At 42.0% G+C, this 11,155-nt stretch overlaps 1 protein-coding gene across 1 annotated transcript in view; it reads left to right on the forward strand.

Moving 5' to 3' along the window:
• Positions 1–10,566, forward strand: part of LOC124009912 (cadherin-7-like) — a 166,737-nt gene extending 156,171 nt beyond the window's left edge. Inside the window, exon 12 of the mRNA XM_046322164.1 lies at positions 10,064–10,566. Within this exon, the coding sequence (XP_046178120.1) occupies positions 10,064–10,566 (503 nt within the window). The remainder of the gene's footprint in view (positions 1–10,063) is intronic.
• The last annotated feature ends 589 nt before the right edge of the window (positions 10,567–11,155 follow it).

Below are 11,155 nucleotides of genomic sequence, written 5' to 3' on the forward strand. Positions count from 1 at the left end.
TGCATGATGGATTATTTTCTCAGTCCATATATGAAAAATTGGGGCATAATGTTCAATTGATCTACCGCACATCTCGCCCATTCATCTTTCGGCAAAACTGCCATGTTGCTAAATCAAGGCCCTAAGTGAGGCCTGTCGCATGCAATTTGTGACACAACAGTTAAATGAGTGCACAGGGTCCTTGTGACACGTTCATAATCACTATATAATAACATGCATTCAACCGTCAGTTAATTAGACACGTGTTAGATTAGTACCGGTATTCACCCACAAACACAAAGGAAGTCCTCATTCATGTCATATATTTTTGTGCCAAACTTTATGATTTTCCGTTCAGCGCTTGTACAAATTCATTTATCTGTATTTACTGTGTGCAAATTGGGTAGTAGAACAAAAAATGACCGAACAATACTCCTGAAGGTTTCTTTACATATATATGGTATATTAGATAGTATATGATGAACGTATGGTCATGTCAGACAAGAGATACCGTCTGCCACGCTTCTAGAAAACTTCTCATGGCCTGATAACGAAACACTGAGGATGATTTGTCATCGTGTGTCCGATTGATAAAGTTGTGACTGTACCGGACATGTTTTAATCTACTGTCTCAAAGCATATTGATCCTATAGTCACATAATGCCTTAATTAACTAATCAAATCAAAGCTGTCATATTGATCCTGTAGGCCTGCCACACAATGCCTTAATTAACTAATCAAATCAAAGCTGTCATATTGATCCTGTAAGCCTGCCACATAATGCCTTAATTAAACTAATCAAATCAAGTCTAGGTCAACTGTTTTAATCTACTGTCTCAAAGCTGTCATATTGATCCTGTAGGCCTGCCACATAATGCCTTAATTAACTAATCAAATCAAAGCTGTCATATTGATCCTGTAGGCCTGCCACATAATGCCTTAATTAACTAATCAAATCAAGTCTAGGTCAACTGTTTTAATCTACTGTCTCAAAGCTGTCATATTGATCCTGTAGGCCTGCCACATAATGCCTTAATTAACTAATCAAATCAAAGCTGTCATATTGATCCTGTAGGCCTGCCACATAATGCCTTAATTAACTAATCAAATCAAGTCCAGGTCAACTGCCTGCAGTGTCTTGAGTTTCTACATTTCTTGTTTAACTCCCTGGCTTCATCACTAGAAGTGAAATGCTGGTTAGTCGCGTCAGATATTTTGTTTGGAGACGCCTGTATAAAGTATAGTTCAGACACAGTCCGCTAGTTGCTTGTGCTGACCACCATGTATTAGAGAGTTTTCAGTCTCAATTAATTGATTTACATTTGGCTGTAACCCCACAGTAATTGTCTGCCAGCATGAAACGGCTTTTGAGCGATAATTAAAAAGATGATGATGTACTAAGGTGAAGAACTCCTCCGTCTCAACCCAACAGTTAAAACCACCAATTTGAGGGTGTGTGGGCAGCACATGATACCCACTCAAACAAAGGGTAATCTCTCTCAGGTGCTACTGAAGATCTTTGTAGACTCCTGACATATTGCTAGCATTATCATAACATTGTCATCTTCAGTTGTCAATGTCCATCTCTCGTAAAACAGTTTCACTGAATTCCAAAGGGCTTCTCCTGTATGGCTAGTAGTGGGCAGAAATCGGAGAAAATGCTCATACCACATGATGAATGTAAGTTGGTCTACATGCAACATTTGAGTGGAATCCACACTGATTGAAAAGTATTTCAATGTCTTTAATTGACTGATCATTTCAATCACCACCTTCTGTCCCATCAGTTCAATAAATACCTTGCAGATCCCTACAGAGGTAAGAGGGATTTCCTTTGCCGGCATTTATGTATTTCTCTATATGTGCTTTTAACAAAGGATCACACTGGCTTATTACCCAAATAATCTATATTGTCAGAAAAAGTTTCAAAATGACCTATGATGAAGTAGGCGAGCAATGTATTTGTTATTCTATGCCATTCAGATCCTTCATGCTCAAATAAGCAGTCATTCTTGTGTTTCCAATCACTGTAACCAATACTGCCAAATCGCTTTGAATATGGCAGTCCACAGTTCTTGTCCCAAAAAAAGTCGTCAAGCAAAACAAAATAAACTACCTTTCGAGCGAGAGTACAAAAGCCATTCCCTGGGCACATTTTCACCATTCTGAAATGGGATTTTTAAAAGTGTTGTTTCTGGTGTTTTGTACTGATGCTGATATGTCAGCGTTTCTTTTCTGGCACAATTCGGGTCCCTTTTTAGCCCAGTAAGTACGCACACTGTCATCAAGTTTACCCCGACGAGCTGGGTCAGTGGTGTAGGAGTCCTCCTTGCTGACAGCAGCAGTTGACCCAATGAGGGGACCTGTGGCACATGTGGCAGGGGCAGTTGGAGGTTTCTTGTGCATGCTCTTCTCTGCTACCAGGCTAGTTGTGGAGGCTGCTGCTGGCGGTGGCATAGTGTTATGGTCCTGGTCCTCCTGTATAGGAGCTGATATAGAGAGAATGAGGCTTGTTTAGAAAGTTGTTGCCTCACCAGTAGGCTCATCGTGCTCCTCTGCTGTCTGGTCAACTGCTGGCGGTGTGATTGGGAGCTGGGGCACATGATCCAGGCTAGCAGCTAGCCCAGTTGATGTTGTTGCTGATGATAGCTCATCATCATTGGTGGCAGTGGCTGTTGAACTTTGTTGAGGGGAACTGGAAACTGACTTACTGAAATATCCAATTAGTTTTGGTATCTTTTTTTAGCATATCTTGGTCCCGGAACTCTTTCAGCCTCTGCCTTTTTACTTTTGAACTGGCTCAGCTCACTACAGTGTACATGACTTTGAGGAACATCTAAGGTAGCCGCCAAATTACGACTAACCCGCCAAGACCGCAAACCCATTGCGCCAGAGGCAGTTAATCAGTTTTTACAATTTCCAAATATGGACAACATTCAATCAGCCGCTGGCAAACCATCTAATTCCATAAAAATTCAAATAAATCCAGGGCCCTTAATTTAATTCAGATTTTTACCTGGACTGGACTACAGCCAAGGTTAGCATGTGCATTAAAACTCCCCTCCTCTATCTGTCATGCAATGTTGCATACCCCAACATGTTGAACATGAACAGCAGAAATCCAACAAAACATTTTGTAGTTTTTGGGTGAGTTACATATCTATTACCAGGCAATTAATATTACTATTATGATACATTTTAAGCATAGCCACGGGAAGTAGGGGTGATGGGGGTGCTGTTGACCCCCTGATAAATTGAAGAAAAAAATGTCCCAGTCAAGAGTTTGGACACACCTACTCATTACAGGGTTTTTCTTTATTTGGACTATTTTCGACATTATATAATAATAGTGAAGACATCAAAACTATGAAATTACACACACAAAAAAGTGTTAAACAAATCAAAATATGTCTTATATCTGAGATTCTTCAAAGTAGCCACCCTTTGCCTTGATGACAGCTTTGTACATTCTCGTCCGGGTCGCCCAGAGTCTTCCAGTTTATTGTAGGGGACTTGACTGGCTGGGATGTCCTAGTACCATTGCGCTCTAGCGACTCCTGTGGCGGGCCGGGTTCATGCACGCTGACACGGTCGCCAGTTGAACTGTGTTTTTTCCGGCACATTGGTGCAGCTGGCTTCCGGGTTAAGCGAGCAGTGTGTCAAGAAGCAGTGCGACTTGGCAGGACTTTGTTTCAGAGGACGCATGGCTCTCGACCTTTCGCCTCTACCGAGTTTCAGCGATATTTCAACACTATCACGAAATTGGGGTGAAAAAGGGGTGAAAAAAATATATAATAATAATAAACCTGAAAATAATAAAGGCCTGCTCCTTAAATCCCACTAATACGAGAACACCAGCCTTTGCCATATGGACACATTGATTCCCCGTGAACCATTGGCGGCTAAAGAAATGAGAGCCTGCCTAGGCCAATGTAGGGGTAGTACTGTAACTTATTTTATCGACTAAATAAAAATATATAAATCCTGAACAAATCCTGATGAAAATGCAGGTTAATTCATCTCTCTATAGATACCTAGCCTTTCTGCCTCCCTTTCTATCTGTCTTACTAGGTCCAGCCCAATGACTGTATATATGAAGGTCTGGTAAGCTATTGCTTGTGAACTTGTGATGTGTCTATTATTTATCGAATCAACTAACTATATTTAATTGTGTTAGAGGAATTCTAAATTCCTATATGTTTGTAGCCAAAACCAAATTCACACTCTCTCTATTTCATAATAAGTTGTAAATTTATCATTTTGCATGAAATAGATCGAGACCAGTCTTAAAAACAAGTTCAGCATTTATTCTTGATGAGTACTGACCCAAAATACATAAAACAAACATTCCAATCTGTCTAAAAGATATACTTTTCTCCACTAATGGAACATCAAACAAACATTCTTATCTGTCTGAAAAGATATATGCCCTCCTTTCTCCCTTAAACCCGCAAGGTACAGACAATTAATTTGTTTTACCTACATTTTCTGTCCTAGTTTAACCAAGAACCCATACATTTCATACCATAACATAATAGTATTAAAATAAATGGTTCTAATTGAAACGTATACATAATTAATCACTTCAACCATAATTTCCTCCAACAAATTGTTACCCAATAAATGAATCATGCAACAATTAACTCGTTCGTGTAACGGCGTTCGTCTGTTGAAAGAGGAGCGGACCAAAAGGCAGCGTGGTTAGTTCGATACATCTTTAATAGACGAAAAATACACAAACAATACAAAACAACAAACGGAATGTGAAAACCTATACAGCCTATACAGCCTATCTGGTGAACACTAACACAGAGACAGGAACAATCACCCACGACATACTCAAAGAATATGGCTGCCTAAATATGGTTGCCAATCAGAGACAACGAAAATCACCTGACTCTGATTGAGAACCGCCTCAGGCAGCCATAGACTATGCTAGACACCCCACAAAAACCCCATGACAAAATGCACCACAATAACCCATGTCACACCCTGGCCTGACCAAATAAATGAAGACAAACATACATACTTTGACCAGGGCGTGACAGTTCGGAATTTGGGGCACCACGGAAGAAGATGTTTATAGTGTCCCCCCCTCTTCAAAGGGCTACAGACCTATATCTATCCTACCATGCCTTTCTAAGGTCTTCGAAAGCCAAGTCAACAAACAGATTACCGACCATTTCGAATCTCACCATACCTTCTCTGCTATGCAATCTGGTTTCAGAGCTGGTCATGGGTGCACCCCAGCCACGCTCAAGGTCCTAAACGATATCTTAACCGCCATCGATAAGAAACATTACTGTGTAGCCGTATTCATTGATCTGGCCAAGGCTTTCGATTCTGTCAACCACCACATCCTCATCGGCAGACTCGACAGCCTTGGTTTCTCAAATGATTGCCTCGCCTGGTTCACCAACTACTTATCTGATAGAGTTCAGTGTGTCAAATCGGAGGGTCTGCTGTCCGGACCTCTGGCAGTCTCTATGGGGGTGCCACAGGGTTCAATTCTTGGACTGACTCTCTTCTCTGTATACATCAATGAGGTCGCTCTTGCTGCTGGTGAGTCCCTGATCCATCTCTACGCAGACGACACCATTCTGTATACTTCCGGCCCTTCTTTGGACACTGTGTTAACAACCCTCCAGGCAAGCTTCAATGCCATACAACTCTCCTTCCGTGGCCTCCAATTGCTCTTAAATACAAGTAAAACTAAATGCATGCTCTTCAACCGATCGCTACCTGCACCTACCCGCCTGTCCAACATCACTACTCTGGACGGCTCTGACTTAGAATACGTGGACAACTACAAATACTTAGGTGTCTGGTTAGACTGTAAACTCTCCTTCCAGACCCATATCAAACATCTCCAATCCAAAGTTAAATCTAGAATTTGCTTCCTATTTCGCAACAAAGCATCCTTCACTCATGCTGCCAAACATACCCTTGTAAAACTGACCATCCTACCAATCCTCGACTTTGGCGATGTCATTTACAAAATAGCCTCCAATACCCTACTCAACAAATTGGATGCAGTCTATCACAGTGCAATCCGTTTTGTCACCAAAGCCCCATATACTACCCACCATTGCGACCTGTACGCTCTCGTTGGCTGGCCCTCGCTTCATACTCGTCGCCAAACCCACTGGCTCCATGTCATCTACAAGACCCTGCTAGGTAAAGTCCCCCCTTATCTCAGCTCGCTGGTCACCATAGCATCTCCCATCTGTAGCACACGCTCCAGCAGGTATATCTCTCTAGTCACCCCCATAACCAATTCTTTCTTTGGCCGCCTCTCCTTCCAGTTCTCTGCTGCCAATGACTGGAACGAACTACAAAAATCTCTGAAACTGGAAACACTTATCTCCCTCACTAGCTTTAAGCACCAACTGTCAGAGCATCTTACAGATTACTGCACCTGTACATAGCCCACCTATAATTTAGCCCAAACAACTACCTCTTTCCCAACTGTATTTAATTTATTTATTTATTTTGCTCCTTTGCACCCCATTATTTTTATTTTTACTTTGCACATTCTTCCATTGCAAAACTACCATTCCAGTGTTTTACTTGCTATATTGTATTTACTTTGCCACCATGGCCTTTTTTGCCTTTACCTCCCTTCTCACCTGATTTGCTCACATTGTATATAGACTTGTTTATACTGTATTATTGACTGTATGTTTGTTTTACTCCATGTGTAACTCTGTGTCGTTGTATCTGTCGAACTGCTTTGCTTTATCTTGGCCAGGTCGCAATTGTAAATGAGAACTTGTTCTCAACTTGCCTACCTGGTTAAATAAAGGTGAAATAAATAAAAAGAGTTACCATCGAATTAAACTCGAAAAGATATATAACTTATATATCGATAACAGACACTTATTAATCGCCTCATATCAGTCTCATTCTGAAAGCTGCCTACTTCTTGGATCCGCAAGAACCCCAGCTTTACTTATGATTCAGCACTACACAAAATCAGTTTAATTATTTATTTACTAACTAACTAGTAAATAACACTTAACACACGAGAAAAAGTCCCTAGCCGACTAACAACAGCATGCCTGCTTGGTTACCTCAAGAGGGAGGGGTAGATAGAGAGATGGACGGACAAATATGGATATATGAGAGCATGACATTTAGCTCTCATTACCACCAGTCCTGGTGGAAAATCTAAGGGGGGAGTGTTGTAAAGATTTTTCAAATACTGTGCGGAAATATCATTGACTAACTCATCAACTATCTCGCTGACTACTGTAACTGAGAATCTCAATTTACGGTGAGCTCAGACAATCAGACATCCAGTTAACCTATGCTCATGCATGGAAGCTCAATTAACATTAAGAGGATATTGAAACCAGAAACCAGACATGCTCATTGCTGACATGGAGCACTTTAAACAAAATATTCATATATTTTTGCCTCCTTTTACTCCACTACATTCCTACTCCATACATTTTCCCTGACACCCAAAAGTATTTTTTACATTTCCAAAGTAATGATTTTTCCCCCAATTCAAACACTTGTCAAGACAACATCCCTGGTCATCCCTACCGCCTCTGAAACAAATTGGAGTATATAAATACAAATAAAAAAAGAGAATTTAATTATTACACTATTACCGTATTGCTAACAACAAACACACAAATAAAACTCAATTTCACAAATCCTATAACACACTTATAAAGAAGAGAACCTGATTATTACACTATTGCACTTCAAACAAGAAACACACCAACTAAATTGCACAACCAATTGAATTAGTACAAAGTTAGAGGTGCGCTATTTGATAGATTCCCCCTCTCCCCCTACCTCGGGCTTCCACTGGGGAGACCTGAGGTCAACCTACCCCCGCCACCTCCCATTCTCGTACTTCTGTTAGGGAGACCTTCCCAGGCAGTGGCCTGCCTAGCTCACAAACTAGAATCAGGGCGCCCATTCCGACAAGGTTAATTGACCCACAGTCCCACAAGGTGACATGATATCATTGACATGACGTTCAAATGAGCGAGAGAAAACCGATTCCGCAAATGTCATCATTCAAGAATATTATTATTATTAAAAATAATTGTTTGGGCGCTCCTTGCTGCCCCCGGTCAAGATGCTGCCCATGTCGCCTGTGCCTAAATCCGCTACTGCCTCCACCGAGCTTGTCTAGCCCAGGGAATGGCATCATGCCTGGAGATGAGGTATGGTCCGGTCGGCTTCCATATTTCAGCCTGGCGGTGGCAGCGCTGATGGATGAATTATTAGACATTTGCCTCCCCTGCTTTGCTCACTCACTCTGCAGCGACAGAGGTTATTTTCAACCCTGGGAGTATAGATCCAACGCGGGAGAGGAGGGGATTCTGGCAGGCAGTCACTAACTTGATGGGTGGACTGTGACTTTGTCTCAGGGAGTGTGTTTGACGGAGATGTGTATGTTGGTGTGTTTGTATGTAGTGCGTGTGTGTGTGACACACAGTGATGTTGTATGTGGGTGTGTCTGTGTGTGTGTGTGTGTATCTGTGAATGTTTGTGTGTGCTGAGTTAAAGGAGGGGAGATTTATGTCATAGGGTCTATATGCACACAGCCCACGTAGTCAAGTGCTCAGCAATGGGGTGTTCAGCACAGCATAGTATATTAGTCTTTCAGGTAGTGTGTTGGTCAGTACTTTCAACTTGCCCTTGAAATTGATAGAGCTCATGGTCCCTCACACTTTGCTTTTAGAATATTGTGAGGATTTTGGTTTATATTGTTTTAGACTCTATTCAATTTTAGGATAAAACTTTTCTAGCATGTCAAAAGATGGCACAGAAATGGTCCATCAAGTATATAGAAAGAGAGGGGTCGAACCTTGACATGGTTTGGGGGCTGCACTTGGGTTCGTTTGCTTTTAGGGGCGGCTGCTTTATGACTGGCATATAATCCTGTTTTATTGCTCAGATAGGCATATGCTGTGCCCATAAAAAGGATGCCCAGGGTAAGCAACTTGTGGGAGCAGCCGACTATTACCTGTTAAGTGCACTTCTTTTGACCAAGGCTCATAGGGCTCTGACCAAAAGTAGTGCACTCTAAAGGGGTTAGGGTGTCATTTGGGATCGCACCACTGTTAAACCCTGATATTTACAGCATATTTGGCCACTCAAAATCTCTGTGCTCATGTCTGTGTGTTTATCTCTGTGTTGTTTACATTCTAACAACATGAGCAGGCCAATTACATATTTAAAAAGTATAAATCTTGAAAATCTCATGAAGTAATTTGCGAATACCTCAAAGGAGTCCATTTAAGGTCGATAGAGATCTTTTTGATCTGAATTCAACCTGAAATTACCTTGAATTCCACCAGAAATAACCTTAACTCAGGACTGTAATGAGTAACACCTTTTCCAGATAGCACCACACTCGATGAACAGCTAGCTGTTCTCAGCACTGCAGTACAAGTGATTAAAACCTAATCAGTTGAAGCTATTAATAAAACCAATGGAGCGGATCATCTGCCCCCATCTTAAATGTAATTTTCCAGACAATACCAAAACTGTAGTCTCAGACAAGAGTATACTCTTCAGGCTAAAGGTGGGGAAAATACAACGAGGGTGTCTTATATGCCTTGGCTGAAAACACAATGAATAACATGGGCCTATTGCAATAAATGTAATACAGATAGTATCGCTCTTTATCAATCGACTCCATTCCTTTCTCCACCCCCACTGGCTCTTTATCGCTCTATCCATCAAATTGTTCCTTGGAGCTAAGCTTGCCTCCAACGGTTGTGTTGATGTGTTTAGGGGGCCTAATGCCACACAGGTGGCAGACAGGGTTTCCCTATCATTACCAGTATGTTTTGGACTATGACCCAAAATGATGAAATCTACATTTTCTAATATAGCACAAATGTTCTGTACTGTAAAAAAGTCCACAGTGGTCCTGGACATGTAATGCCTCTGTCGTTTTGTCCATCTTGGCTCAAGGTTTGACAAAGAATGTCTCCACAATGATATTTATTGACAGACCATTTTTACTTTGTCTACTAATGATTAACCCTCAGCTATCTTTATCCTCTGCCCTTTGTTGATGGTGACTGTCCCTCTCTGTCTCTCAACACAGTGCTTGTCCTGTTGATTGTCACCATGCGACGGAGGAAGAAAGAGCCCCTGATCCTGGACGAGGAGCGCGACGTGCGTGAGAACATTGTGCGCTACGATGACGAGGGCGGCGGAGAGGAGGACACAGAGGCCTTCGACATGGTCGCTCTCCGCAACCTGAAACTGGTCCGTGAGAGCGGTGGCAAGACCCGCCGTGATGTCACCCCGGAAGTGCCAAGCCTCTTCTTGTCTTCCCGGCCACCGCCAGACAATGGCATCTTCCGCGACTTTATCTGGGACCGGCTGAAGGAGGCCGACGTAGACGCTTCGGCACCACCCTATGACTCGCTGCAGACATATGCCTTCGAGGGTAGTGGCTCGGCCGCAGATTCCCTCAGCTCGCTGGATTCCCTGAGCACGGACTCGGAACAGAACTACGACTACCTCAGCGACTGGGGGCCGCGATTCAAGAAGCTGGCAGACCTCTACGGCCACAGCGATGACGGTAACCTCTTCGCCTCTTAGCCCTCGGTTGAGCCTGCTAAAATGTTGGCACGGACAATCTAACAAATGAGGGAAGGAAATTGAAGAATATGAAGAAGGATACAAGAAAGCAAATGTGAGATGACGAGAAGAAAATGCTGTACTCTGAGGATATTTGATTGGTGTATATAAATGCATCAATGACCGTGAGAATAACCAATGGTTTTCCATTCAAAATCTTTTTTTGGGGACTGGCAGTATTTTTCAAAGAATGAACTTTGCGAGAATTTGTTAACTATATATAACATGATGGAAATTATGCAAAGCTTAAGACGTTGGTATGGCCTCCCTTTGGAAGGACCTCAACGCACAAATGTCCAGACTTTCTCAAGTCACGTGACGTTCAAATGTGATGAAAAGTGAATCTATGATCCAGTGTTATTACAACAGTGACATTATCAAGTACTCCATCATGTCGTGTTCAAATGAAAACAGTGCCACCTTGAACTGGCCCTGCAGTCTGTCACAGGGTTCACTGTGATCTGCAATATTTGTTTCAAATGTATATTTATAGAACAGATTCTCAATTTAACTCCATATTGATTTTACAGCAGTTTTTTTAACAAACGAT

This window comes from Oncorhynchus gorbuscha, linkage group LG22 (assembly GCF_021184085.1).
Source record: "Oncorhynchus gorbuscha isolate QuinsamMale2020 ecotype Even-year linkage group LG22, OgorEven_v1.0, whole genome shotgun sequence".
Classification (NCBI taxonomy): Eukaryota; Metazoa; Chordata; class Actinopteri; order Salmoniformes; family Salmonidae; genus Oncorhynchus; species Oncorhynchus gorbuscha.